Below are 27,613 nucleotides of genomic sequence, written 5' to 3'. Positions count from 1 at the left end.
AAGCTCATTATTTTCAACTATATCAATCAATCAATCAATTCCTTTATTGTCATTGTCATAATAACACTTAAGTCATACATGAACAACGAGATTTTGTTTGAGCTTTGTCCAGCGGCATAGAAACTGCATTGATGTGCAGGCTGACAATAGTTTACATTTCAGCATTGTCAGGAAGATCGCGATAAGAGGGACGTGGGGGTGGGAACAGTCAGATGTCTGATGGGTGTTACGTTGATGTTGCAGCAATGCAATGTCCAGAGCACAATTATTGAGGTGGTGAAGAGTGAGGTAATAAGATAGTCCGGGGCAGCAAAGGTGCGGTCTGTTCATTTAGCAGTCTCAAAGCTCTCACAGTCTTACAGACTGTGAGACATTCTGGTGGTCCTGGCGCGAATCGATCTATACCTCCTTCCAGAGGGTAGCAGGTTGAAGAGGCCATGTGCTGGGTGCTTTCTAACAAGTACAGTCTCTAAATATAAGGATGCAAGATTTTACAAAGAACACGTCACTTAGAGGATTGTACAATTTTCCATATAAACTCGGAACGACAGAATGAAACTTGAAAAATGCTGTGGTTTATACTTCAACTTTGTTGATTCGCTCATTTGGCTGTCGATCAAAAAGGGATTCCGTTTCAGACAGATAATCCAATCATCATGCGACCAAGCCCCTTGTATGGAACAGCGCCGCCATTCGCCGTACGGCAATCCCCATTGCCATTTTGTCGCGGCTCCGCCGTGCAGCAAAAAAGCGTGGACTTTTTACCACAATTCACGCATAATTACGTGATAAGGAGAGCTGAAGTAAAGAACTCCCTTGGTGCTCTGGGTGCATCTGTTAAAAGCAGCCTCAGAAAACTTGGGGTTGTGTTTGATCAGTCCATGTCTTTGGAGGGTCACTGCTGTCAATTGACCAAAAACTGTTTTTATCATCTCAGAAATATTTCTAAAGTGAGAATTTTGTTGTCAAAATCGGATCTCGAAATGATCATTCACGCGTTCATTTCGTCTCGTATTGACTATTGCAATTCTCTTCACTCTTTTCAACAAGTCAATGCTAAAGAGACTTCAGACTGTACAAAATGCAGCTGCCAGACTTTTGACCGGTGCACCCAGAACAGCCCATATTACCCCCATTTTATCCAGTCTTCACTAAATTCCGCATTGAGTTTAAGATTTTAGTCCTGACATTCCGTGCATTGCATGGTGGGGCCGCTCAGTACATCACTGACTTGCTATGCTCCTACCCGGTCTTCAGGCCAGGGTCTTCTAAAGATCCCAAAAACGTGTTTTAAAAACCCGTATAGTTCCCAGACTCTGGAACAATTTGCTCCAGTCCCTCCGTGATCTTGACTGTGTTGAAACTTTTAAGAAACATTTGAAAACTTCTCTTTTTAGTAAAGCTTTTAGTTAATGCACCTTTTAACTATCAATTTTAATCCACTTTGTATCCTTTTTATGATGTTGCCGCTGTTGTTTTAATTAATTGTTGTTTTACTTCACCTACAGCGCTTTATAAATAAAATCTACTTGCTTACTTACTTACTAAAGCGAACCACAAGCAGTTTATACTGTCCTTCCAGAGGAGCAGAAGCAAATAAACTCTGTCCTGCCATTTGAGATACGTAAAGGCTGCTGAACGGCGACACCGCGGAACGTCGCAAGCTTTGCCGTCCATCAATACTCACAGGCAGACCTCTGTGACGGCACTAACTTGACTTCAATTGTGGAAAAGACGACAGCTTTACCTTACAGAGTGACAACTTTATTTATTTTGTAGGAAGTACAGTAACACACACACACACACACGAAAACCTTTGACAAGTTGACTTCATGTCCGTCGCCACCCATTAGGATGTTTCAAAGTGTAAAATTCAATCTGCCTTGAAAACTGAATATTTTATTTTGACAGTGAACTGGATAATTGATTTTGTGTTTGTGCATGACTTCCTATCAAAGCAGATTTTAGCTAAATTGAACCGCTGAATCTGCATATATTTAGCGCAGGGATTTGGAACGCCCCGCAGGCGGTGGAAACTGACAAATTGGCTTGAATAAAAACGGAAAGAGTCCGCCACCGTGGCGGCGCCGTTTCACATTCAGTGGAAATCCAGGGTGAGCATCCGATGAAGGGTGGGACAAAGTGGAGTGGAGTAACACACTCTATGCTCCTCCATTGAAGTCAATGGTTGTCAGCTTCAACACTGTTTATTGCACTGTGACGCTACCGCAATGAATGGGAAGGAAGTCGCAATTCTGAACAAAAGCTGAAGGCTCTAGCGCAGGGGTGTCAAACTCATTTTAGCTCAGGGGCTGCATGGAGGAAAATCTGTGCACACGTGGGCCGGTACTATTAAAATCATGGCATTAAAATTAAAAAATAAAGACAACTTCAGATTGTTTTCTTTGTCTTACTTTGGCCAAAAATAGAAAAAACACATTCTGAAAATATTACAATGAAAATGTAGAAAAAAATACTGGCAGCGGTCAAGTTTAAATCCATAAAGGAAAGAAGAAAGTGAATTAATGTTTATAACTGAATAAGTTTACATATGCATAAAACATTTTTTTCTTTTGTATTATTTTTTTTAAATGAATTAAGTAACGTTTATGACAACCTTTTTCCAAAACATAATATGGAATGTGAGCTATAACAGGATAATGCATACATTTATCATTTGTTTTCAAAATGCTTACAAAAAAGTGAGACCCCACAAATGTACTGTGGGACCCCATTTTAATGACTTGATCGGGTCCCTGGGACCCCACTTTGAAAATTCCTAGCGCCAACACTGATGGAGTATTGGTGCGTGCAAAACAGCAGCAGGCGGCTGTGGCCTGCAGGCCGGCTCCAACATTAAAATACAATAGTGTAGTAGTCCTAAGTATTAAGTACCACCATAATGACAGCATTAAAATACAGTAGTGTATCATTCAAATATCAAATATCATCCCGGGGGCCATAGATAATTCATTCGCGGGCTGTATCTGGCCCGCGGGCCTTGACTTTGATACTTACGCTCTAGCACAGTGGTTCTTAACCTGGGTTCGATCGAACCCTAGGGGTTCGGTGAGTCGGGCTCAGGGGTTCGGCGGAGGTCGAAACACACCCGACTCATAGTGTAAATAAAAAGTTCCCCCTATCGGCGTATTACGGATACGGCAACAGCAGAAGTCAGACTGATTTGCAGGTGTGTAATTTGTTATGAGTTTATGCACTGTGTTGGTTTTGTTCTTTGAACAAGGTGATGTTCATGCACGCTTCATTTTGTGCACCAGTAAAAAAACATGGTAACACTTTAGTATGGGGAACATATTCACCATTAATTAGTTGCTTATTAACATGCAAATGAGTAACATTGGCTCTTAACTAGTCATTATTAAGTACTTATTAATGCCTTATTCGGCATGGCCTTATTATAACCCTAACCCTCAAACCCTGGCCCTAACCCTAACCAAATAACTCTAAATTAAGTCTTTGTTACTTAGAATATGTTCCCCATACTAAAGTGTTACCAAAAACATAACTTTGTCTAGAATTTTATTTTGCACTAAAGAAGGGCTCGGTGAAATCGCATATGAAACTGGTGGGGTTCGGTACCTTCAACAAGGTTAAGAACCACTGCTCTAGCACATATTTAGTCAATGAAATGTAAAAACAAAAGTACATATCTGACCATTTGACATTTGAAATTAATGCTGTTGTCTCTCCATGCAGCTTTTGGGGGCTACTTAAGCGAGATAGTACACGAGAACACGCCACCTCGCAGCGAGAGCGACGGTTTGGACGTCATGGTGGGGAAAAAGAAAGGCATCCAGGGCCACTACAACTCCTGCTACCTGGATTCAACTCTCTTCTGGTATTTCACAGCAACTCTCCATTGTATTATTTGTATTGCAGCTATATTGATTGGGGATGTAGCATTTCCTCATTCGACTGTGCTGCCCTGAGGCGCAGCCTTGTTAGTCAACTGGCTTGACTTTGACCGCTGACTGTTACATGGCGGGACGAGCAACACCGCCAACGGGCCTTTAAAGAGAGCACTACAGAACCACAGGCAACCTCTTGTTCTAAGTTCCAAAAAAATACAGAAGTACAACAATGTAGTAATAATCTAATGCCTACGTTAGATTCTTTTGGGACGACTGTGTACTTTCTTTCCAATCAGACCGTTTTGTTAAAAGGCCCATATTATACTATTTTTCAACAGTTTTAAACTCTACGTTGCTATGGTAGTAGCCTTGATGCGTAAAGGGGAACATTATCACAATTTCAGAAGGGTTAAAACCATTAAAAATCAGTTCCCAGTGGCTTATTTTATTTTTCGAAGTTTTTTTCAAAATTTTACCCATCACGCAATATCCCTAAAAAAAAAAGCTTCAAAGTGCCTGATTTTAACCATCGTTATATACACCCGTCCATTTTCCTGTGACGTCACATAGCGATGCCAATACAAACAAACATGGCGGATAGAACAGCAAGGTATAGCGACATTAGCTCGGATTGAGACTCGGATTTCAGCGGCTTAAGCGAAATTGAAGAAGAAACTGAAGCTATTGAGCCATATCGGTTTGAACCGTATGTAAGCGAAACCGATGAAAATGACACGACAGCCAGCGACACGGGAGAAAGCGAGGACGAATTCGGCGATCGCCCTCTAACCAACGATTGGTATGTGTTTGTTTTTAAGTGTTGTAATGTTTTTAAGCTAAATTATTGGTAAACACAGTTTATGTATAATAATTTACGTAAAACCGCGAGTAATGAATAAAGTTTTCATCAATTAATATATTCTGTAGACATACCCTCATCCGCTCTCTTTTCCTGAAAGCTGATCTGTCCAGTTTTGGAGTTGATGTCAGCAGGCCAGGGAAGCTAGAGTCGATATTCTTCTCTTGATCATCTTTGGTGGCATAAGGGACGGTGTGAGCCAAGACATACAGGGGGTTTAGCTCGCTCGTCTGCGGGAACAAACTGCCGCCATTGCTTGCCGTGCTACCGAGGTCCTTTGTCCCTGAATAGCTCACACACTCCGGCAGATTCAATGGGGGTCTGGCGGCAGATTTCTTTGACTTTATCGTTGGAAATGCATCTGCTTTGAGTGTCGCAGGATATCCACACATTCTTGCCATCTCTGTCGTAGCATAGCTTTCGTCGGTAAAGTGTGCGGAACAAACGACTGACCATTTTCGTCGGCTTTCCCCACACCCTGGTATTTTGAACAAATTTTGTCCAATTTCTTGCCACTTTCGCATGTTTGGGCCACTGGTGCAACTTGAATCCGTCCCTGTTCGTTTTGTTACAGCCCCCGACAACACACCGACGAGGCATGATGTCTCCAAGGTACGGAAAACAGTCGAAAAAACGGAAAATAACAGAGTTGATTTGATTCGGTGTTTGTAATGTGTTTGAGAAAATGGCGGATTGCTTCCCGATGTGAGGTCACGTTGTGACGTCATCGCTCCGAGAGCGAATAATAGAAAGGCGTTTAATTCGCCAAAATTCACCCATTTAGAGTTCGGAAATCGGTTAAAAAATATATGGTCTTTTTTCTGCAACATCAAGGTATATATTGACACTTACATAGGTCTGGTGATAATGTTCCCCTTTAAATTTACAATTTAAAAGTGCTTTTTATAAGCCCTAGAGATTCATACCAAATTGGTACTTGTATAGGTACCAAAAGAATATCGTCAAGACTACGGAGTATCAATTCTTATAAAATTAAACGGTACCTTTGTTGCATATGACGTCACTTTAGGTTGCAGACTGCATCGGCCTAAACATGTGTCGGGCAAACAGGTGTATTCGTAAGCACATTGAAAACCCTTGAACATAAGGCTCCAGTTTTCAAGCTAGCTCAATGTAATGTACCTTATATACAAGCGACTTATTAGCATTGGTGCTGATTTACATGGCAATTTCAACACCCCTAAATTTGGTAATCAAAACTACAGCTAAGATGCACGTTACAATGAAGCATTTTTTGTGTACTAAGTACAATACTTACAGTACAAACTCCTCAAATATGTAGGGCTCAATAAAAGACAAGATTGGCACATTCAACTTAAAAGCAAAGACTACTTCCTGGCTTTGGCAACACACTGAGGACAAACTGAAATTAATGCATGCTTTCAAATGAAACTCAGAAGTGTAAGAAAACAAGTTCTTAAAACTGGGCAGCACAGTTATTGTTATTAACGCAGTCTTAATCCTAAAAAAAAAAAAAAAAATTGTATTATTAAACTAATTACCATTTATCAACGCATAAAAACCCGCAAAAGTACTGAAAATTGGTGCTGTTAAGTACCCATATTGATTCCCAGGGAATTGGTACAGAATATTAATTTAAATGTGAAAACAAAAAATTATGTGTATTTAATGCTAATGAGCTGTTTGTGTAAGTCTGTCTCAGAGTTTGTATTTTCAAGAAGTGCTATTGTACACTTTACATATATGCTGTAACGCTGCACATATTCAACGTAATAGATGCCATATATCACATACAACAACAAAATATTAAGAAGGGAGACAGAGCGACAAAAAAGTGCAAAACCAGCATTGCTATGTAAGCTAAAGTGCTAACATTACAGTAACATTTTAGCAGCAACATCATGCTAGGTTAGCAAACTCACAGTAGCTGAAGGATAGTTGCCTGAACTCCAGAGTAAATCTGATGATGTGAAGTGAATCCTGTTTTTTTTTTAGGGATTTAATACTGTATATATCAATTTGATCTTATTTTACAAAGCTGTCCTCTGCAAAAATGTTGATGATACAATGATGCAACCTTTTTTGTTGTCCTGCAGTCTCTTCTCCTTCAGCTCCGTACTGGACACGGTTCTGCTGAGACCACGCTCAAAAACAGACGTAGAGTACTACAGAGAGACCCAAGAACTGTTACGCACCGAGATCGTCAATCCTTTGCGCATGTGAGTCTCGCTGGATATTTTGTGCATTTTTTTTTGTGGTTAAATTCCACAATGCAGAACATCATGCTTGTGACTTCCTTTCCGTGCAGACATGGGTATGTGTGTGCCACCAAAGTGATGAAACTAAGGAGGATCCTGGAGAAAGTAGAAGCAGCCTCTGGGTTCACCTCTGAAGAGAAAGGTAGTGTTTTGTCGTACAATATACACATTTCAGTCTGTCCCCTTCCTCACTGAATTGCATCATGTCCTGCAGATCCAGAAGAGTTCCTCAACATACTTTTCCACCATATACTCAGGGTGGACCCTTTACTCAAACTACGGTAAGGACTGCAGCTTTTACGTGTTATCTAGTGGTCATAGCTCCAAACACAGAATCCAAACTCACTAACAAAGAGGTCTTGACTGTGCAGGTCAGCAGGGCAGAAGGTCCAGGATTGTTATTTTTACCAGATCTTCATGGACAAGAAGGACAAAGTCGGCGTTCCCACCATCCAGCAGCTTCTGGAGTGGTCTTTCATCAACAGCGACCTGAAGTTTGCTGAGGTGAATCTTCTTGTTTTTTTGGTGGAGTCAGTTGAACCTTATGCAACTTTTCCGACTTGTGTAACCATGGTGAGTGGGAAGGGTTCACCAGACTACTGCACTGCCAAGATTTTGATGATTACATCACTTACCACCAACAGCCATAGCTGGATTAACTATAGTGCAGATAGTGTACCGGTATACATGCACTAGTATGCATCTTAGTACAGATAGTGTATAGGTGCACTAGTATGCACCTTAGTGCAGATAGTGTACAGGTGTACTAGTATGCACCTTAGTACAGATAGTGTACACGTGCACTCGTATGCACCTTAGTGCAGATAGTGTACACGTGCACTAGTATGCACCTTAGTGCAGACAGTGTACACGTGCACTAGTATGGACCTTAGTGCAGACAGTGTACACGTGCACTAGTATGGACCTTAGTGCAGATAGTGTACACGTGCACTAGTATGCACCAATGTCCTGTCGTCAGCACCTTGCAAAGGTGTTGCCTTCAATGTCCCAACTCAAAGATGGCTACATTGAAATGTAAAAATTTATCTGGGATGCATATTAACATCAAATTAGATGCTGACTTGTACTCATGCAGCGGTTTCCAAAGTGTGGCCTGGGGACTATTTGAGCTGGGGTTTTTTAACAGACTGTCATTGCTCAAAAAATAATAATGAATCAAAATCTATGTTGTTATGAATTGTTGACCTAATCAAGGCTCCAATTACATCGCATAAAAAAATTCACATTTGAAAATAATTATTTGATATACCGTATTTTCTGGACTATAAGTCACAGTTTTTTTCATAGTTTGGCCGGGGGTGCGACTTATACTCAGGAGCGACTTATGTGTGAAATGATTAACACATTACCGTAAAATATCAAATAATATTATTTAGCTCATTCACGTAAGAGACTAGACGTATAAGATTTCATGGGATTTAGCGATTAGGAGTGACAGATTGTTTGGTAAACGTATAGCATGTTCTATATGTTATAGTTATTTGAATGACTCTTACCATAATATGTTACGTTAACATACCAGTTGGTTATTTATGCGTCATATAACGTACAGTTAATCAGCCTGTTGTTCACTATTCTTTATTTATTTTAAATTGCCTTTCAAATGTCTATTCTTGGTGTTGGGTTTTATCAAATAAATTTCCCCCAAAAATGCGACTTATATATGTTTTTTTCCCTTCTTTATTATGCATTTTCGGCCGGAGCGACTTATACTCCGAAAAATACGGTAACCGATCAAGAGATTTAAGCGTTGAAAGTGGAATTAAAAACAATTTTTTTTAAACACTTTAATGAGTGGGGCTCTTTTGGATATCCAATAATTTTAGTGGATTTTTTTTTTTTTTTTTAAAGCTGTCATTGCTCAAAAAATAATGAATTAAAATCTATGTTGTTATGAATTGTTGACCTAATGAAGGCTCCAATTCCGTCGCATAAAAAATTCACATTTGAAAAAAAACATTTGATATAACTGATCAAGAGACTTAGGTGTTGAAAGTGGAAATATATAAATATATATTTTTAACACTTTTAGTGGGGCTCTTTTGGATATCCAATAATTTGTGTGGATATTTTTTTTTAAAGCTGTCATTGTTAAAAAATATATTTTAAAGGAATTATTGACCTATTTAAGGCACATTCTTAAAATACTATAAAAAAAAATGAAAAACTGGAATACAATAGTAAGAGGGTTAAATGTAAGAAGAAATAGTTGAAATGTTGACTCTCATGACACAAAGCTGCCATGCAGGTTGTTTTTTTTTCTTTAAAGCTTTCATTGCTCAAAAAATAATAATGAATCAAAATCTATGTTGAAATGAATTGTTGACCTAATCAAGGCTCCAATTACATCGCATAAAAAAATTCACATTTGAAAACAATTATTTGATATACCGTATTTTTCGGACTATAAGTCACAGTTTTTTTCATAGTTTGGCCGGGGTGCGACTTATACTCAGGAGCGACTTATGTGTGAAATTATTAACACATTACCGTCAAATATCAAATAATATTATTTAGCTCATTCACGTAAGAGACTAGAAGTATAAGATTTCATGGGATTTAGCGATTAGGAGTGACAGATTGTTTGGTAAACGTTTAGCATGTTTTATATGTTATAGTTATTTGAATGACTCTTACCATAATATGTTACGTTTACATACCAGGCACGTCATATAACGTACACTTATTCAGCCTGTTCACTATTCTTTCTTTATTTTAAATTGCCTTTCAAATGTCTATTCTTGGTGTTGGGTTTTATCAAATAAATTTCCCCAAAAAATGCGACTTATAATCCAGTGCGACTTATATATGTTTTTTTCCTTCTTTATTATGCATTTTTGGCCAGTGCGACTTATACTCCGGTGCGACTTATACTCCAAAAATACGGTAACCGATCAAGAGATTTAAGCGTTGAAAGTGGAATTAAAAAAAAATATATTTTTAAACACTTTAATGAGTGGTGCTCTTTTGGATATCCAATAATTTTAGTGGATTTTAAATTTTTTTTTAAAGCTGTCATTGCTCAAAAAATACTAATGAATCAAAATCTATGTTATGAATTGTTGACCTAATCAAGGCTCCAATTCCGTCGCATAAAAAAATTCACATTTGCAAAAAAACACATTTGATATTCCTGATCAAGAGAGTTAAGCGTTGAAAGTGGAAATATATATATATATATATATATATTTAATACTTTTAGTGGGGCTCTTTTGGATATCCAATCATTTGTGTGGATTTTTTTTTTAAAGCTGTCATTGTTAAAAAATATATTTTAAAGGAATTATTGACCTATTTAAGGCATATTTTGCGTTTTGCCATTAAAAACAGGGTTTTGACAAAAAAGGCATAAAACATTTAAAGACCTGAAATAGCTCTAGAGATGTTAAGCGTTGAATAATAAAAGATACAAAAAAAAACAACTTATTTTAACACTTTATTGACTGATACTCTTCCGGGTCCCTAGGACCAAACTTGAAGGAGGTTGAAAACATCTACAGGTAAAAGCCAGTAAATTAGAATATTTTGAAAAACTTGATTTATTTCAGTAATTGCATTCAAAAGGTGTAACTTGTACATTATATTTATTCATTGCACACAGACTGATGCATTCAAATGTTTATTTCATGTAATTTTGATGATTTGAAGTGGCAACAAATGAAAATCCAAAATTCCGTGTGTCACAAAATTAGAATATTGTGTAAGGGTTAAATTTTGAAGACACCTGGTGCCACAAACTAATCAGCTGATTAACTCAAAACACCTGCAAAGGGCTTTAAATGGTCTCTCAGTCCAGTTCTGAAGCCTACACAAACATGGGGAAGACTTCAGATTTGACAGCTGTCCAAAAGGCAACCATCGACACATTGCACAAGGAGGGAAAGACACAAAAGGTTATTGCTGAAGAGGCTGGCTGTTCTCAGAGCTCTGTGTCCAAACACATTAATGGAGAGGCAAAGGGAAGGAAAAACTGTGGTCAGAAAAAGTGTACAAGCGATAGGGATCACCGCGCCCTGGTCAAGATTGTGAAAAAAAACCCATTCAAAAATGTGGGGGAGATTCAGAAGGAGTGGACAGCTGCTGGAGTCAGTGCTTCAAGATCCACCACCAAGAGACGCTTGAAAGACATGGGTTTCAACTGCCGCATACCTCGTGTCAAGCCACTGTTGACCAAGAAACAGCGCGAAAAGCGTCTCACCTGGGCTAAGGAAAAAAAGAGCTGGACTGCTGCTGAGTGGTCCAAAGTCATGTTTTCTGACGAAAGCAAATTTTGCATTTCCTTTGGAAATCGAGGTCCCAGAGTCTGGAGGAAGACAGGAGAGGCACAGGATCCACGTTGCCTGAAGTCTAGTGTAAAGTTTCCACCATCAGTGATGGTTTGGGGTGCCATGTCATCTGCTGGTGTCGGTCCACTCTGTTTCCTGAGATCCAGGGTCAACGCAGCCGTCTACCAGCAAGTTTTAGAGCACTTCATGCTTCCTGCTGCTGACCTGCTCTATGGAGATGGAGATTTCAAGTTCCAACAGGACTTGGCGCCTGCACACAGCGCAAAATCTACCCGTGACTGGTTTACGGACCATGGTATTTCTGTTCTAAATTGGCCCGCCAACTCCCCTGACCTTAGTCCCATAGAAAATCTGTGGGGTATTGTGAAAAGGAAGATGCAGAATGCCAGACCCAAAAAGGCAGAAGAGTTGAAGGCCACTATCAGAGCAACCTGGGCTCTCATAACACCTGAGCAGTGCCAGAAACTCATCGACTCCATGCCACGCCGCATTAACGCAGTAATTGAGGCAAAAGGAGCTCCAACCAAGTATTGAGTATTGTACATGCTCATATTTTTCATTTTCATACTTTTCAGTTGGCCAACATTTCTAAAAATCCCTTTTTTGTATTAGCCTTAAGTAATATTCTAATTTTGTGACACACGGAATTTTGGATTTTCATTTGTTGCCACTTCAAATCATCAAAATTAAATGAAATAAACATTTGAATGCATCAGTCTGTGTGCAATAAATATAATGTACAAGTTACACCTTTTGAATGCAATTACTGAAATAAATCAAGTTTTTCAAAATATTCTAATTTACTGGCTTTTACCTGTATATATTGTATTAGTTTTGAAAATCAAAACTATCAAAATGCCTCCCCTGCTCTAATGTATCCTACCTGTAAACATGAGGTTTATTATAGGTGTGATAATATACAAAATATACAAAACTTATTCACATTGAAAATGAGATTTCACTTGGTTGTGATGATTTCTGCCTAAAACTCCAACTCAGCAGGAAAGTTGCTGTCCTCAGTTAGACCACAAGAGGTCGTACCCAGCTCATATGTTCCAGCAGATGGTCACATTCTGTCAGTTTATAACAGTACAGTACTTGAGATCACAACATTAACTCTTAACACATTTATGACATAGCCTTGTCAGAAGAACATTTTTCCAATTTTGCAACACTTTTTTTATTAAGGTTTAAGTCACGTGCCATCTTCAGTAGTAATACAAGGGTAGAAAGAAGACTAACCAGTGTATAATAAAGCTGTTTAATTACAATAACATGACACTACTTTTAAGGAACTAGGAAGCAGAGTCGACATTATACATCCGTTTTTTTAAACATTTTAACTGTCATGCATGTGGCACAAACATAACAATTGAAGTAGACTGACGGAATCGTGGTGGCTAATTTGTTGCCAAGGGCCTCTCCGACCAGCATTGATACACCAGTGTGAGTGTGAAGTGTCTTGCCCAAGGACACAAAGGCAGTGACTAGGATGGCGGAACCTGTATTCGTACCAGGAACCCTCAAGTTTCTGCAAATAAAACAACTCGCCTACGCTCTGATGTCTGGAGGCGGTTAGCAGTTAACCCTTTAACGTCTATTTTATAAGGCCAGTAATGCATCGGGCTTTTGGAACATTCGCAACTGTCAAGTGTAAAAAGAAGTAAACCACTGTGTAAAAAGAATGCCTTTGACTTTGTAACATTCATAACTGTCTTACAATTGTAAGAAGTTTAAAGGGGCCTTGTTATGCAAAACCAACTTGGTGATGGTACCTGCTTATTGGTATTTGGGATCCTCATTAGTACCACAAAGTTGACCATGGAGACATTGCAGAGATATTTATACAAATAATCTTTCCTTCCTTAATACATCCGCCAAAAGAGCAGTTTGGAATTTGCTGTGTCCTGTGACGTTTTCTGCCCTATCTCGTCAGCGGATATCTCCATATATGGTAAAGTTTTACCCGGACAGTTTTGTGCGAGTCTGCCATTGTGTTGTAGTCAATAAGCTCCTTTTTCACTATCGAGTTGTGGGGCAGACTGGCTTGTACATGCATCCTCTGCTGTTGCCATTTCTAGTACAAAGTAGCGTTTAGTTCGAACTATTGTTGTCCCTATACCAATATTTTGGTATCGGTAAATTATTTTGATACTTTTCGGTACTTTTCAATACTTTTCTAAATAAAATGGACCACAAAAAATTGCAGTATTGGCTTTACTTTAACAAACAATCTTAGGGTACCTTAAACATGTTTCTTATTGCAAGTTTGTCCTTAAATAAAATAGTGAACATACAAGACAACTTTTCTTTTATTAGTAAGTAAGCAAACAAAGGCTCCTAATTAGTTTGCTGATATATGCAGTAACATATTGTGTCATTTTCCATTCTATTATTTTGGTAAAATTATTAAGGTAGAAAATTAATTATTCTACTTTTTAATTTACTGTTAATACCTGCTTACTTACTCTGTTAACATGTTCTATCTCCACATCTGTTAAAATGTAATAATCATTTATTCTTCTGTTGGGATGCTTTACATTAGTTTTGGATGATACCTCAAATTTGGGTTTCGATACCAAGTCGTTATAGTATCATACATTGGTCATATTCAAACGAAAGAAGATGTTGTGATGCCCAAAAATATCGACGTGATCATAGTAGTATCGACTAGATACGCTCCTGTACTTTGATATCATTACAGTGGATGTCAGGTGTAGACCCACCAATGGCGTTTGTTTACATTTTGACGCCGGTGAGCTACGGTGTGTAGTGAAGCATGTTTAGCTCTTCCTCGTCCTGCAGGGGATGATACTTGTAAGAAACGTACTTTATTTGTCGCCATGGAGGTGAGGATTAGTGATTTAGAAGTAGCTAAAACACTGACGACTGCGGATGGACTTTAGTCGATAGCTAGCTAGCCATGTCTTAAAGCACCTCTTCCTGAGGGCGTTTCAGTGTTATAACTTCACCTTTATCGATAGTTTTTAAGCCAAAATGTGTCCGTTCTCCCTTTTCTGTCTACACACTGTGTCTGCTTGTAAGTACTCAATGATTGTGTGCTGCCTAACATGCTCAACATTCAACATTTTGACCAAAGAACTACCATTACATGTTATGAATGCTACAAGTAAGTGTTTTAAATGTAGAAAAAAATCATAATATGAAAATTTAACTAACAATTTTCAATCATGTTGTTGTTTCAATAGGCCATGGTTGTCATCGTTAGTAGCTGAACTTCACCGAATCACTATCATTAGCAAATATAACCTAATGTGTGTGTTATTTGATGCAAACTTTATGTGCTCAACCAAGAAGTGGGGGGATAGAACACCTTCGGAAGTCCATCAAGTCAAAAAGGTGGCACCCTCGCTTACTCGCCAGTACATTTATGCACTGGATGAAGACGGTGTCTGAAAAAAAGTAAATTCCTTCACTTCTGCCACAAGCTGATGAATAATAGCCAGCGAGCCAAGCCGGTTGTAGGTCTGTCAGCGGGTAGAACCTGGGCATATATATATACAGTATATATGTGTGTATATATATATATATATATATATATATATATATACATATATATATATATATATATATATATATATAGTACAGGCCAAAAGTTTGGACACACCTTCTCATTCAATGCATTGTCTTTATTTTCATAACTATTTACATTGTAGATTGTCACTGAAGGCATCAAAACTATGAATGAACACATGTGGAGTTATGTAGTTAACAAAAAAGGTGAAATAACTGAACATGTTTTATATTGTAGTTTCTTCAAAATAGCCACCCTTTGCTCTGATTACTGCTTTGCACACTCTTGGCATTCTCTCAATGAGCTTCAAGAGGTAGTCACCTGAAATGGTTTTCACTTCAAAGGTGTCATAGTTTTGATGCCTTCAGGTAAATAGTCTTGGGAAAAAAAACAAAAAACACATTGAAATAAGAAGGTGTGTCCAAACTTTTGGCCTGTACTCTATATATACAGTATATGTGCAAATATATATACAGTATGTGTGTGTGTATATATTTATTTATATGTATATATATATGTATGTATGTATGTATGTATGTATGTATGTATATATCCATCCATCCATCCATTTTCTACCGCTTATTCTCTTCGGGGTCGTGGGAGGCGCTGGAGCCTATCTCAGCTACAATCGGGCGGAAAACGGGGTACACCCTGGACTAGTCGCCACCTCATCGCAGGGCCAACACAGATAGACAGACAACATTCACACTCACATTCACACACTAGGGCCAATTTTAGTGTTGCCAATCAACCTATCCCCAGTGCATGTCTTTGGAGGTGGGAGGAAGCCGGAGTACCCGGAGGGAACCCACGCAGTCACGGGGAGGACATGCAAACTCCACACAGAAAGATCCCGAGCCCGGGATTAAACCCAGGACTACTCAGGACCTTCGTATTGTGAGGCAGATGCACTAGCCCCTCTTCCACCGTGCTGCCCAAATGTGTATATATATATATATATATATATATATATATATATATATATATATATATATACAGATATATACACACATAGATATATATACATATATGTGTGTATATATATATATATATATATGTATGTATATGTATGTATGTATATATATATATATATTTATTTGTATGTATATTTGTATGTATATATGTGTATATTTATATGTATATATATTATTTTAAATTGTATTTACAATTTTTTTCAAATAATTTATTTGATATGTTATGTAGAGTATATCTTCATTAATTATTTTTTTTCTCTCAAATAAATATATATATATATATATATATACATATACACACACACACACATAAATAAACACACAGACGTACACATATATTATTTTAAATTGTATTCTTTTACAAATTTTATATATGTATGTATGTATGTATGTATGTATATATGTATGTACACACACACACACACACACACACACACACACACACACACACACACACACACACACACACACACACACACGTGATTTCTTTGTGCAGCTCAAGTGAGTTTTTCAACATAAGGGGCGTTTTTTTTTCAAATTGTAAATGTTTTCCCGTTGATTACCCCAACGATCAGTTGACGTAGCTCAGTGATGGTGATGATGTCCAGCAGGATACATGGTTGGTTGTCTGAGACCCAGCATTTGTAGTTTTTATGTACCTTGTGATTGCAAACTACTCGAATGTTTTCCAGCAGATAAACCTGCGGCCTCGAGTCCACCGCAACCCCACATGACACGTCCCAGATGTAACGCCAGCAGCGTGATCAGATAGCGGCTTTAAAGAAGAAACGAGACAAATGGGCCATCCACGTTTAATCGTGAAGACCCTGTATAGCGCCAACCAGCCCCCTTTCCTCCACACTCTCCCGCTTTCACGTCCTGTGTTGCTGATTGCCGCTTTGTGGATGAAGATAATAAGCTGTTTTTTTTTCTTCCCTGCCCCTTAGGCTCCCTCCTGTCTTATCATCCAGATGCCGCGCTTTGGCAAGGACTTCAAAATGTTCAACAAGATTTTCCCCTCGTTGGAGTTAGACATCACAGATCTCCTGGAAGACAGTGAGTCGCCGCTGAATGCTTTTTCTTCTCTTTTGTGTGCAATGTGTGTTTTTTGCCGATCAATGCTCGTCTTCTGTTTGTTGCTCTTTGTAATGAAACTGCGGAGTTGTCACTGCAGCTCAAGTGAAGCGAAGTTCAGCCATCTTGAACAATAACGACGCCGCCGCCTTTTCTTTTTCCACACCATCCAGCTCCAAGGGAATGCAGAATCTGCGGAGGCCTGGCCCTGTACGAGTGCAGGGACTGCTACGAGGACGGAGACATCACCGCCGGCAAGATTAAACAGTTCTGTGAAAAGTGCAACACGCAGGTATACAACACACAAGCGCTCTTCACAGGGTCGGCCATGTGGTGGCGCCAAATCCAAAGAAATGAGTGTGGGAATGCAGTGGTTCTACTGTCGGAGTGATGTCTGCACTCCTTTCAACGTTGCAACTTTTCCTCATTTCATCCCACTTATTAACTGCATTTAAAAAATATATATTTACACTATTTAAAGAACTTGAATGGCTTCAAGTTTGATCACACACTTGTGCTCGGTTCAGGTCCACCTCCACCCGAGAAGGACAAGCCACCGGCACGGCAAGCTCTGCGTGCCCAAGGAGCTGCAGGAGGGTGCGGGGCGCCAGGGCATCTTCCCCCGCCAGACGATGGAGCTGTTTGCTGTGCTGTGCATCGAAACCAGTCACTACGTGGCCTTCGTCAAGTACGGCAGCGCCGACTCCGCCTGGCTCTTCTTTGACAGCATGGCCGACCGCGATGGTGAGAGTGTCGTCCTGTTTTTTTTACCCAAACTGAAGCTGCTAATAATAGAAAGTTGTTGTTGTTTTTGAAAGAAATACTGCTCTTCTGGGTAAAATTGTAAAAATAACAAAACCAAACATAAAGGTGTCATTGTGAAGTAATACTATGAGAATTATATAAGTAAAAAAAAAAAAAGGAGAATACATATTTGACATGTAAATATGTAAGATAGCCAATGGCTGATTTCCATCTCCAGTCCCTTGGCAAGTTGATGTTAAAATGAAGAAAAACAACTTTTGACCTAGTGCACAAAGTCACAATATCACAATGTAAGGTGATATTATTGGCACTCCATATACCTTATACATTACATGAATGCATAAAACAATCAATAAAATACATATTTCATAATATACACTTCAATTCTCCGTTTCATACCAGTAGCCTATAGTTACGATTTAAATGTTGACCCCCAAGCAGCCACTTTTTCAAGGCCTTAATAAATGAAGCTTATGTTGCTAGTTCCCTTGTATTTACATGTTTTGTTTTCTATGTTCTTTGCCTTTTCCTGCACGATTTTGGACACACAATGTTTCTTTTTTAATATTGGATATGCTGTTTTTTTTTCTTTTTTGAATTGTGTTGCTCAATAATTTGTTTTGGTTTGTTGTGTCCAAAATACAGGTAAATAAATATAATACTAAATTGCAAAAAATCTTAATAAATTAATTAAATAAATAATTCTAAAATAATGTTTTTAACAGTTTGTTAGTAATAAAAATAGTGGAAATACTATATAAATTATAAGGCATTATTATTTGACAAACATTTATTAAACAGTTCCTTTTTATTTTTTTAATTTCATTTCTAAATGCGTGCTATGTAAGTTTTTTGTGGTTAATCTGTTTTTATCTTGAAACCATTAAATAATATAAAATATCAAAAACAATTATATAATATTCAATAAATGTTTACAATGATTTATTTTCATGTTGTGTCCAAAAGACAGGTAAATAAATAAATACTAAATTACAACAAATCTTAATGAACAAATGAATTAAATAAATAAACAATTCTAAAATTATGTTTTTAACATTTTATTAGCAATAAAAATAGCAGAAATACTATATAAATTATAAGGGATTTTTTATTTGACAAAAACATTTATAAAACAGTTCCTTTTTATTTTTTTAATTTAATTTCAAATGCGTACTATGTAAGTTTTTTGTGGTTAATGTTTTTTTTTGAAACTATTAAATAACAAAATTTCTAAAAAAAATATACAATATTCAATAAATGTTTACAAATATTTATTTTATGTTGTGTCCAAAATACAGGTACAAAAATAAATGACTCGCACCCCCCGCGACCCCGAAAAAGACAAGCGGTAGAAAATGGATGGATGGAAATAAATATAATACTAAATTACAAAAAATCTTAATGAACAAATTAAGTAAATAAGCAGTTTTAAAATAATATTTATAACATTTTATTATCAATAAAAATAGCAGAAATACTATTTTAATTATAAGGCATTTTTATTTGACAAAAACATTTATAAAACAGTTCCTTTTTATTTATTTTCGAAATGCGTACTATGTACGTTTTTTGTGGTTTATTTTGAAACTATTAAATAACATAAAATATCAAAACAAATGTATAATCAAGAAATGTTTACAAATATTTATTTAAAAATTGTGTTTTTGATTATCCATTTTATTTCACAACTTAACTATCACATCACACCAAATTAAAACACCCTTGTGAATGAATACCTACAATGGTAAATGATACAAGGTCTTGCTCAACTCTTCACACTTTATTTGTAAATACAATGAAAATATAAAAAAACAAGAGGTTTTGTCACTGAAAAAGAAGTAAAAATAAGAATATAATGCTAATGTCAGTTTTAATTTTGTTCCACGGTGCAGTAGATTTGTAGACTTGTGTTGTTGCTTTTTTTAAGTAAAAAAAAACAAACTTTTTTCTGGTGTTAACTGATATGCGTTCTTTTTACATCCGTGGCTTTTCAGGAGGCCAGAACGGCTTCAACATTCCGCAGGTGTCTCCGTGTCCCGAGGTGGAGGCCTACTTGAAGATGACGCCCGAGGAGCTGCACACGCTCGATCCCAAGAGCATCCAAGGCCAGGCCCGACGGCTGCTGTGCGACGCCTACATGTGCATGTACCAGAGCCCCACCATGAGCCTGTACAAGTAGCCCCCTCCCCTCGCCCACACACCCCACACACGCCACCGCCTCCCCCCCTCGTCGTCATCCTCCTCCTCACGACGGCCGCGAGGCAACCCCCGTCTTCTTCGGAGGGGCAGGAGACTTCCCGGCAAATTTGGAAGGAAGGGAAAAAAAAAAAAAAAAAAAAAAAAAAGTCTCGCCGCCAGAGAGTTAACCCTCTCCGGTCAAGATGTCGGAGGGGCGGCGGGCTTATTTTGCACTGTGCTTTTTCGTTGAAGTGTCGTGTTCTGGTCCCATGTAGCTTCTCTGTGTCTCAGCTGAGCGGGTGGAAGAGGCGGAGGACGGTTTAAAGGAGGCCTGCTGGGATGGGGGGCTCTTCATAACACCTCATTATAGGAAGAGACTCCGTAGCGCTTCATGTCACACTCGTGTTCTTTCTCCTCCGCGTGCCCGGTTTGTACCACCGGTAACCAATGTAGCCGCACACCACTAAATTATCAATCCGGAGATGCTCTTTTTTGTGTTACAGAATACACACTTTGATCCTCCGTGCGAGGGACGGGGGGGGCGGGTTTTGTGCAATGGCCGCTGCTCGGCCGCCAGCGCGGAGGCGAGCTCCCCGAGACGATTTAGCTTCATAACATACAGTATTCGTCTGTGTCTCCATCAATTAAAAAAAGAAGAAGTGAGATTTTATGTTTACGAAGCCCCGGGAGTCGGCGCCGACTCGCCAGCCTTTCTTGAAGATGTGACATGCAGCAGATTAACAAAAGAAAAAAAAAAAATCCAGATGTGATCAAATATTATTTATTTTAATCTAATGTTACAAAGAAAAACTTGTGTGTCCCTTTTTAAGGAAATAAAAACAGGGTTGATGATACTGTTTCTTAAGTCTGTTGATGCAAAAATGGTGGAAGCGTACTACTGACTGTTGACTGTTGATGATGGACAACTTGAAGCTCAGTTTGACAACGGGTGGAAAAGTGCACTGGGAAATGCTTGGGAGCGTGCGTCCTAATGTGTGTCCAAAGTCCCTTTTTAGATGAGTCCACCTCTGGAGGGTTGCACTGTTCCTGCAGGAGGAGACTACTAGGGTATGTCCCGCCTTCAGGAGACCTCTCCAGAACCAGACAAGGTTGTTTTTGTTTTTTTAAGTGTTTCTCAGTTGAAGTCTGTCCATTGTGCACAAATGTAACAGGTTGGAATTTGATGTCAGTCATGTTTGCTGTACATGTTTCATGAAATAAAATGCAGTTTTGGAAGTGCACAGCAGGGCAGCAAGACTTTTGTTAAAGGTGAGTTTTTGCTTTCACTATCAGGGAACTGTTTGAACAACATCTGGATGCTACTCGCCGCGGTGCAGTAATGTTGGCATTTTTCAGGTTGCCACTTTTGGTCAAAAGGTGACAAAAACCCTGAAGACACGAACAAGTGAGTTTTTGCTGGGCTGTATTAAAAATGCCCACAAATTTCCTGTATTTTTCACAATAATGGAACATGCAATTTTCTTTGCACCCAAAAAACCTGTCTGGTGAGAATTTTTATAATTATTTAATTTAGTAACCATTTTTATCAAATGCTTTTGAGGCTTTCACTTGGCGTTTCCTGGCTTGGCAATGTTTGACCATTTCTTACAAGAGTCTTCCAAATGTGCCAAAATGAGGTTGCATATTTGGTCTCACAGCCCTTTTTCAGGTTGCCACTTTTAGTCGTAAGGTGCAGAAGGTGACACTAAAAGGTGAGTTTTTATTGTGGCGTATTAGAAATGTCCACTAACTTCCTGTATTTTTCACAATAACGAAAAATACAATATTCTGTGCTACCAAAAACCTGTAGTGATTTTTTTTTTTTTTTAGAATTATTTTATTTAGCAACCATTTTTATCAAATGCTTTTGAGGCTTTCCCTTGGCACATTGGCAATGTTTGATCCTTTTGACCATTCTCCCTTACAGGAGTGTTCTAACAGTGCAAACTTTGTGCACAGCCTTTCTTCAGGTGGCCACTTTAGGTCAAAAGGTGCAGAAGGTGACAAACACCCTGATGATGTGAAAACATGAGTTTTTGTTGTGCTGTATTAAAAATGTCCACACATTTTTTCACAATTATGGAAAGCTAAATTTCCTGTGCTCCCAAAAAACCTGTCTGGTGAGAATTATTATTATTTTTTTTTTTAAATAATTGTATTTAGAATGATGTACCGTATTTTTCGGACTATAAGTCGCAGTTTTTTTCATAGTTTGGCCGGGCTCCAGTGCGACTTATGTTTTTTCCTTTTTTATTATGCATTTTCGGCAGGTGCGACTTATACTCCGGTGCGACTTATACTCCGAAAAATACGGTATTTAATTTAGCAACCATTAAAAAAAAAAAAAAGTATTTTAGGCTTTCACTTGGCACTTCCAGATTTGGCAACGTTTGACCATTCCTTACAGGAGTGTTCAAAATGTGCCAAATTGTGATAACATATTTTGTGCCTTACCTTTAGGTGGCCACTTGTAGTCAAATGGTGCAGAAGGTGACCCTGAAAGAACAAAAAGGTAAGTTTTGTTGTGCTGTATAAGAAATGTCCACTAGTTTCACAATTATGGAAAATGCAATTTTCTGTGCCCTTAAAAACCTGTCTGGTGAGAATTTATTACCTTTTTTAAATGTAATTTAGAATTATTATTCATTTAATTTAGCAACCATTAAAAAAAAAAAAAAAATTCTAAAAGTGAAAATTTTGTGCACAGCCTTTCTTCAAGTGGCTACTTTAGGTAAAACATTTGCAGAAGGTGACAAACACCTTGAAGACACGAAAGAGTGAGTTTTTGTTGTGCTGTATTGTATGCATGTCCACTAATTCATATTTTCTATGCTCTCAAAAACCCTTCTGGTGAGCATTTATTCCTTTTTTAAGAATTTAATTTATAATTATATATTTTATTTCCCAACCGTTTTTGACAAAATGCCTTTGAGGCTTTCACTTGGCACTTTCAGACTTGGCAATGTTCCTTACAGGAGTGTTCTAAAAGTTCACATTTTGTGCACAGCCCTTCGTCAGCCGGATAATTTTTACCACGTTACCTTACGTTTAACGTTACTAGCAGGGCCGGCCCCTGGCATAAACAATGACTATGGCGACCGGTCACTTCAGTAGCTGATGGTCAATGTGGTCGTTGTGCTCTGCAGGTGTTTGCTTGTTCCACTTTGATGGACTGAATTGCCTCATGGATGTGTTAAACTTTTAGTCAGCGGTGAGTCATCATGTCCTTCATAATAGTTTTCATTCGGTTTATGCCGTGTGCATTCCAAAGCCCATAGAGATAATAGCTACTTTAGCATCACACTGAACATTGTCGTCGTAACAACTCCACAGCCGTATTTCTAAAACGGCCACACTACTTAATTTTATATTGTAGCCAAACTTTTTCACTAAACGTAGTGTTTAAAAAACATTAGGTTTTAATTATTTTTTTGGCCTATTGTGTTTTGCTTACTTTTTCAATTAATGCCCAAGCGACGTAGCAATTCTAAATTGGCTGCACTGCCGAAGTTGATATCCAACACTTTTTGGACCTAAAAAACTTTTTTTTTTTTTACATTTCCATACAAACTTTGGACATTATCTGGAATATATACAAATGAATATTGAAAATTTTGGATTGAACTCATTGTTGTCAATTAAGCCTTTGTAGTGTTCATACATGGTTACAGTAAACACAACTCTTTACATACCTTGTAAAATATGAATATTTCTTAATATCTACCCTATTTTTCGGACTATAAGTCGCAGTTTTTTTCATAGTGCGACTTATATATGTTTTTTTCCTTCTTTATTATGCATTTTCGGCAGGTGCGACTTATACTCGGGTGCGACTTATACTCCGAAAAATGCAGTAATTATAAATATACTTGAAATGCATGTTTATTGGTTGTCTTTTTTTGCACACACTCAGGCATATAGTCGCCTTTACAAGCTGTAAACTTCGAAACACGATGTGGAGAGGGGCAACTAATACCGTATTTTTCGGACTATAAGTCGCAATTTTTTTTCATAGTTTGGCCGGGGGTGCGACTTATACTCAGGAGCGACTTATGTGTGAAATTATTAACACATTACCGTAAAATATCAAATTATATTATTTAGCTCATTCACGTAAGAGACTAGACGTATAAGATTTCATGGGATTTAGCGATTAGGAGTGACAGATTGTTTGGTAAACGTATAGCATGTTCTATATGTTATAGTTATTTGAATGACTCTTACTATAATATGTTACGTTGACATACCAGTTGGTTATTTATGCCTCATATAACGTACACTTATTCAGCCTGTTATTCACTATTCTTTATTTATTTTAAATTGCCTTTCAAATGTCTATTCTTGGTGTTGGCTTTTATCAAATACATTTCCCCCAAAAATGCGACTTATATATGTTTTTTTCCTTCTTTATTATGCATTTTCAACCGGTGCGGCTTATACTCCGGAGCGACTTATAGTCCGAAAAATGCGGTACAATACTCACGGGGCCGCAGTCAGATTTATAAGCTGTAGCGTGGTACTACACACGTACTTTTTTGGACCAAAATGGGGCCACAAACACAATCGTGTTTAAAGGGGAACATTGTCACAATTTCAGAATGGTTAAAACCATTAAAAATCAGTTCCCAGTGGCTTATTTTATTTTTCGAAGTTTTTTTCAAAATTTTACCCATCACGCAATATCCCTAAAAAAAGCTTCAAAGTGCCTGATTTTAACCATCGTTATATACACCCGTCCATTTTCCTGTGACGTCACACAGTGATGCCAATACAAACAAACAGCAAGGTATAGCGACATTAGCTCGGATTCAGACTCTGATTTCAGCGGCTTAACACTGTCTAATAAGATAATTACTAACAACTATGAACTAGGTTTACAGCATATGAAATACATTTGGCAACAACATGCACTTTGAGAGTGCAGACAGCCCATTTCAGGCGCGCTAAGAACATATATTTTTCCACGATTTCAGCACTCAGGTTAACCATACCTAAATAGACACAAAATACTGCATTACACAAGACTACCCGAATGTACTCGAATGATTGAAAAAAATAAATGTTTTCAAGCTAAATTATTGGTAAACACAGTTTATGTATAATCATTTACGTAAAACCGCGAGTAATGAATAAAGTTTTCATCAATTAACATATTCTGTAGACATACCCTCATCCGCTCTCTTTTCCTGAAAGCTGATCTGTCCAGTTTTGGAGTTGATGTCAGCAGGCCAGGGAAGCTAGGGTCGATATTCTTCTCTTGATCATCTTCGGTGGCATAAGGGACGGTGAGAGCCAAGACATCCAGGGGGTTTAGCTCGCTCGTCTGCGGGAACAAACTGCCGCCATTGCTTGCCGTGCTACCGAGGTCCTTTGTCCCTGAATAGCTCACACACTCCGGCAGATTCAACGGGGGGTCTGGCGGCAGATTTCTTTGACTTTATCGTTGGAAATGCATCTGCTTTGAGTGTCGCAGGATATCCACACATTCTTGCCATCTCTGTCGTAGCATAGCTTTCGTCGGTAAAGTGTGCGGAACAAACGACTGACCATTTCGTCGGCTTTCCCCACACCCTCGTATTTTGAACAAATTTCGTCCAATTTCTTGCCACTTTCGCATCTTTGGGCCACTGGTGCAACTTGAATCCGTCCCTGTTCGTGTTGTTACACCCTCCGACAACACACCAACGAAAGTGAGAAAATGGCGGATTGCTTCCCGATGTGACGTCACGTTGTGACGTCATCGCTCCGAGAGCGAATAATAGAAAGGCGTTTAATTCACCAAAATTCACCCATTTAGAGTTCGGAAATCGGTTAAAAAAATATATGGTCTTTTTTCTGCAACATCAAGGTATATATTGACGCTTACATAGGTCTGGTGATAATGTTCCCCTTTAAGGCCACCAAAGCCTCGGGACCAATATCTGTATATGTTATCGCCCCACCTACACCCACAGAGACAAGATAGTGGATTATTGACCAAGAGTATTCACTCCGCTACACAACAAAATTGCCCAGGTGCCGAGACAGTTGCAGAGAGTGAAGCTTCTTTCAGCCGGTTTGGAAGTGATGGATGAAGGAAACAAACACACAAGTTGTGAATTTAATTTATCCCTCGATTAATTACCTCCGCCAGGTTTTCAGGAAATGTCAGACATGGAATAGGAAAGAAGTGATTACATTTTGGGGGTGATTCAGATCACTGTCTGGGTTCCTGAGTTTTTTTTTTTCTTCCAAGGATTCTCTACTATTGTGAGCTCAGCCCTCTTTGGGTGCCTTTCTAGTTTGAAATAGGTTTTAGGTCTGGGTTCTAGCAGAGCCATTTCCAAAAGTTTTTTTTGTTTTTTTTAACGTGAAATGTTTTCAGTGTTATGGTTGCCTTAAAATTGAATATATATAGAGTGAATATTAATGTATCATGATACTATTATACAATTGCCAATGCATTTAATTATTAGATTTATTTATAGACAAACTGATGGGTAACTTGCATGGAAATTGTAAGTCAAGGTGACAAGCAAATATATAAGATTACAGGTATTTTCAAACTTCACTGCAAAAACTGAAATCTAAGTAAGATTAAATATCTCAAATAAGGGTGATATGTGCTTATTTTCTGTCTGATGAGATAATTTTTCTCACTAAGCAGATTTTATGTTAGTGTGTTACTTGTTTTAAGTGTGTTGGTCCTAAATGATCTCAGTAAGATATTACAGCTTGTTGCTGAGATTGTATGACCTGTATTGAGTAAAGCATGCTTGAAACTAGAATATCAACCGTTGCAAAGCTGTGTCATCAACACTCACAAGTATAAAACTGCTTTTTCAAAGTAATAAATTCTTATTTCAAGCATGCAAAAAAAAAAAATCATGACTTTGACACAATTGTGTCTCATAATTAAAACAGATGACAGCCAAATGGACTTTTCAATGAAACAATAGAACATACGTACTCGTATAGTAGTACAGTTGTTATTAGTGACAATATACTTATTTTAAGGTATTTTTGGGTTCATTGAGGTTAGCGCATTTTACTTGTTTTGGAAAGTCTTGACAAGCCACATTTTCTTGTTCTATTGGCAGATACTTTTGCTTAGTTCAAATAAAATACCCCTAATTTTTGTATTTTTTTTTTCTTGTTTTTGAACACTGACTTTTTGCAGTGTGGTAAGTGTACCCCTAATGGTATGCCAAATAATGTTTTATTCTTCTTTATTCAAACAGTGTTACTGTTCAAACTGTGTATCTATGAATGTTCTCATTCATAGATACACACATTGTCATCTCAGGGCATTCAATTGATCACAACTGAACTGTTTGGTTTGTATGTTACAGTGGCCAAAAATAATGAATATAGGCCATAAACGCACCCGACAGAAGACAAGGCACGGGAGAAGCAGGGGACAGCCAGCGAGAGACCACACCCTACGCGGGCAGAATGACGGTACGCCCCGCCCCGAGGGAACCAGAGAATCCCCGCAACCAGACGGGAGGACCACTCCCGCCCACACTACTGTTCTTTTTAAATATTGGTCATTGTGGTGGTACTTGGAGAGCCATGTTTTTTCTGAGGTGGTGAGAACCACTGCTATAGAAAGTAAACTTGATTATCCTTTAGAGCAGTGGTTCTCAACCTTTTTTCAGTGATGTACCCCCTGTGAATTTTTTTTTAATTCAAGTACCCCCTAATCAGAGAAAAGCATTTTAGGTTGAAAAAAATAGATAAAGAAGTAAAATACAGCACTATGTCATCAGTTTCTGATTTGTTAAATTGTATAACAGTGCAAAATATTGCTCATTTGTAGTGGTCTTT

At 38.1% G+C, this 27,613-nt stretch overlaps 1 protein-coding gene across 2 annotated transcripts in view; it reads left to right on the top strand.

Annotated features, from left to right (window-relative positions):
* Nucleotides 1-20,658, top strand: part of cyld (cylindromatosis (turban tumor syndrome)) — a 56,631-nt gene extending 35,973 nt beyond the window's left edge. For both annotated transcript variants that reach the window (XM_061964553.2, XM_061964552.2), the window contains 9 exons: nt 3,718-3,859; nt 6,810-6,932; nt 7,022-7,113; nt 7,186-7,252; nt 7,343-7,475; nt 16,735-16,843; nt 17,035-17,153; nt 17,389-17,605; nt 19,621-20,658. In XM_061964553.2, the coding sequence (XP_061820537.1) occupies nt 3,718-3,859; nt 6,810-6,932; nt 7,022-7,113; nt 7,186-7,252; nt 7,343-7,475; nt 16,735-16,843; nt 17,035-17,153; nt 17,389-17,605; nt 19,621-19,805 (1,187 nt within the window). In that variant the 3' untranslated portion in view covers nt 19,806-20,658. The remainder of the gene's footprint in view (nt 1-3,717; nt 3,860-6,809; nt 6,933-7,021; nt 7,114-7,185; nt 7,253-7,342; nt 7,476-16,734; nt 16,844-17,034; nt 17,154-17,388; nt 17,606-19,620) is intronic.
* Nucleotides 20,659-27,613: the final 6,955 nt, after the last annotated feature.

Source organism: Nerophis lumbriciformis, linkage group LG06, assembly GCF_033978685.3.
Source record: "Nerophis lumbriciformis linkage group LG06, RoL_Nlum_v2.1, whole genome shotgun sequence".
Lineage (NCBI taxonomy): Eukaryota > Metazoa > Chordata > Actinopteri > Syngnathiformes > Syngnathidae > Nerophis > Nerophis lumbriciformis.
The sequence above is the reverse complement of the archived record's forward strand: the minus strand, read 5'-3'. Positions and strand labels throughout refer to the sequence as shown.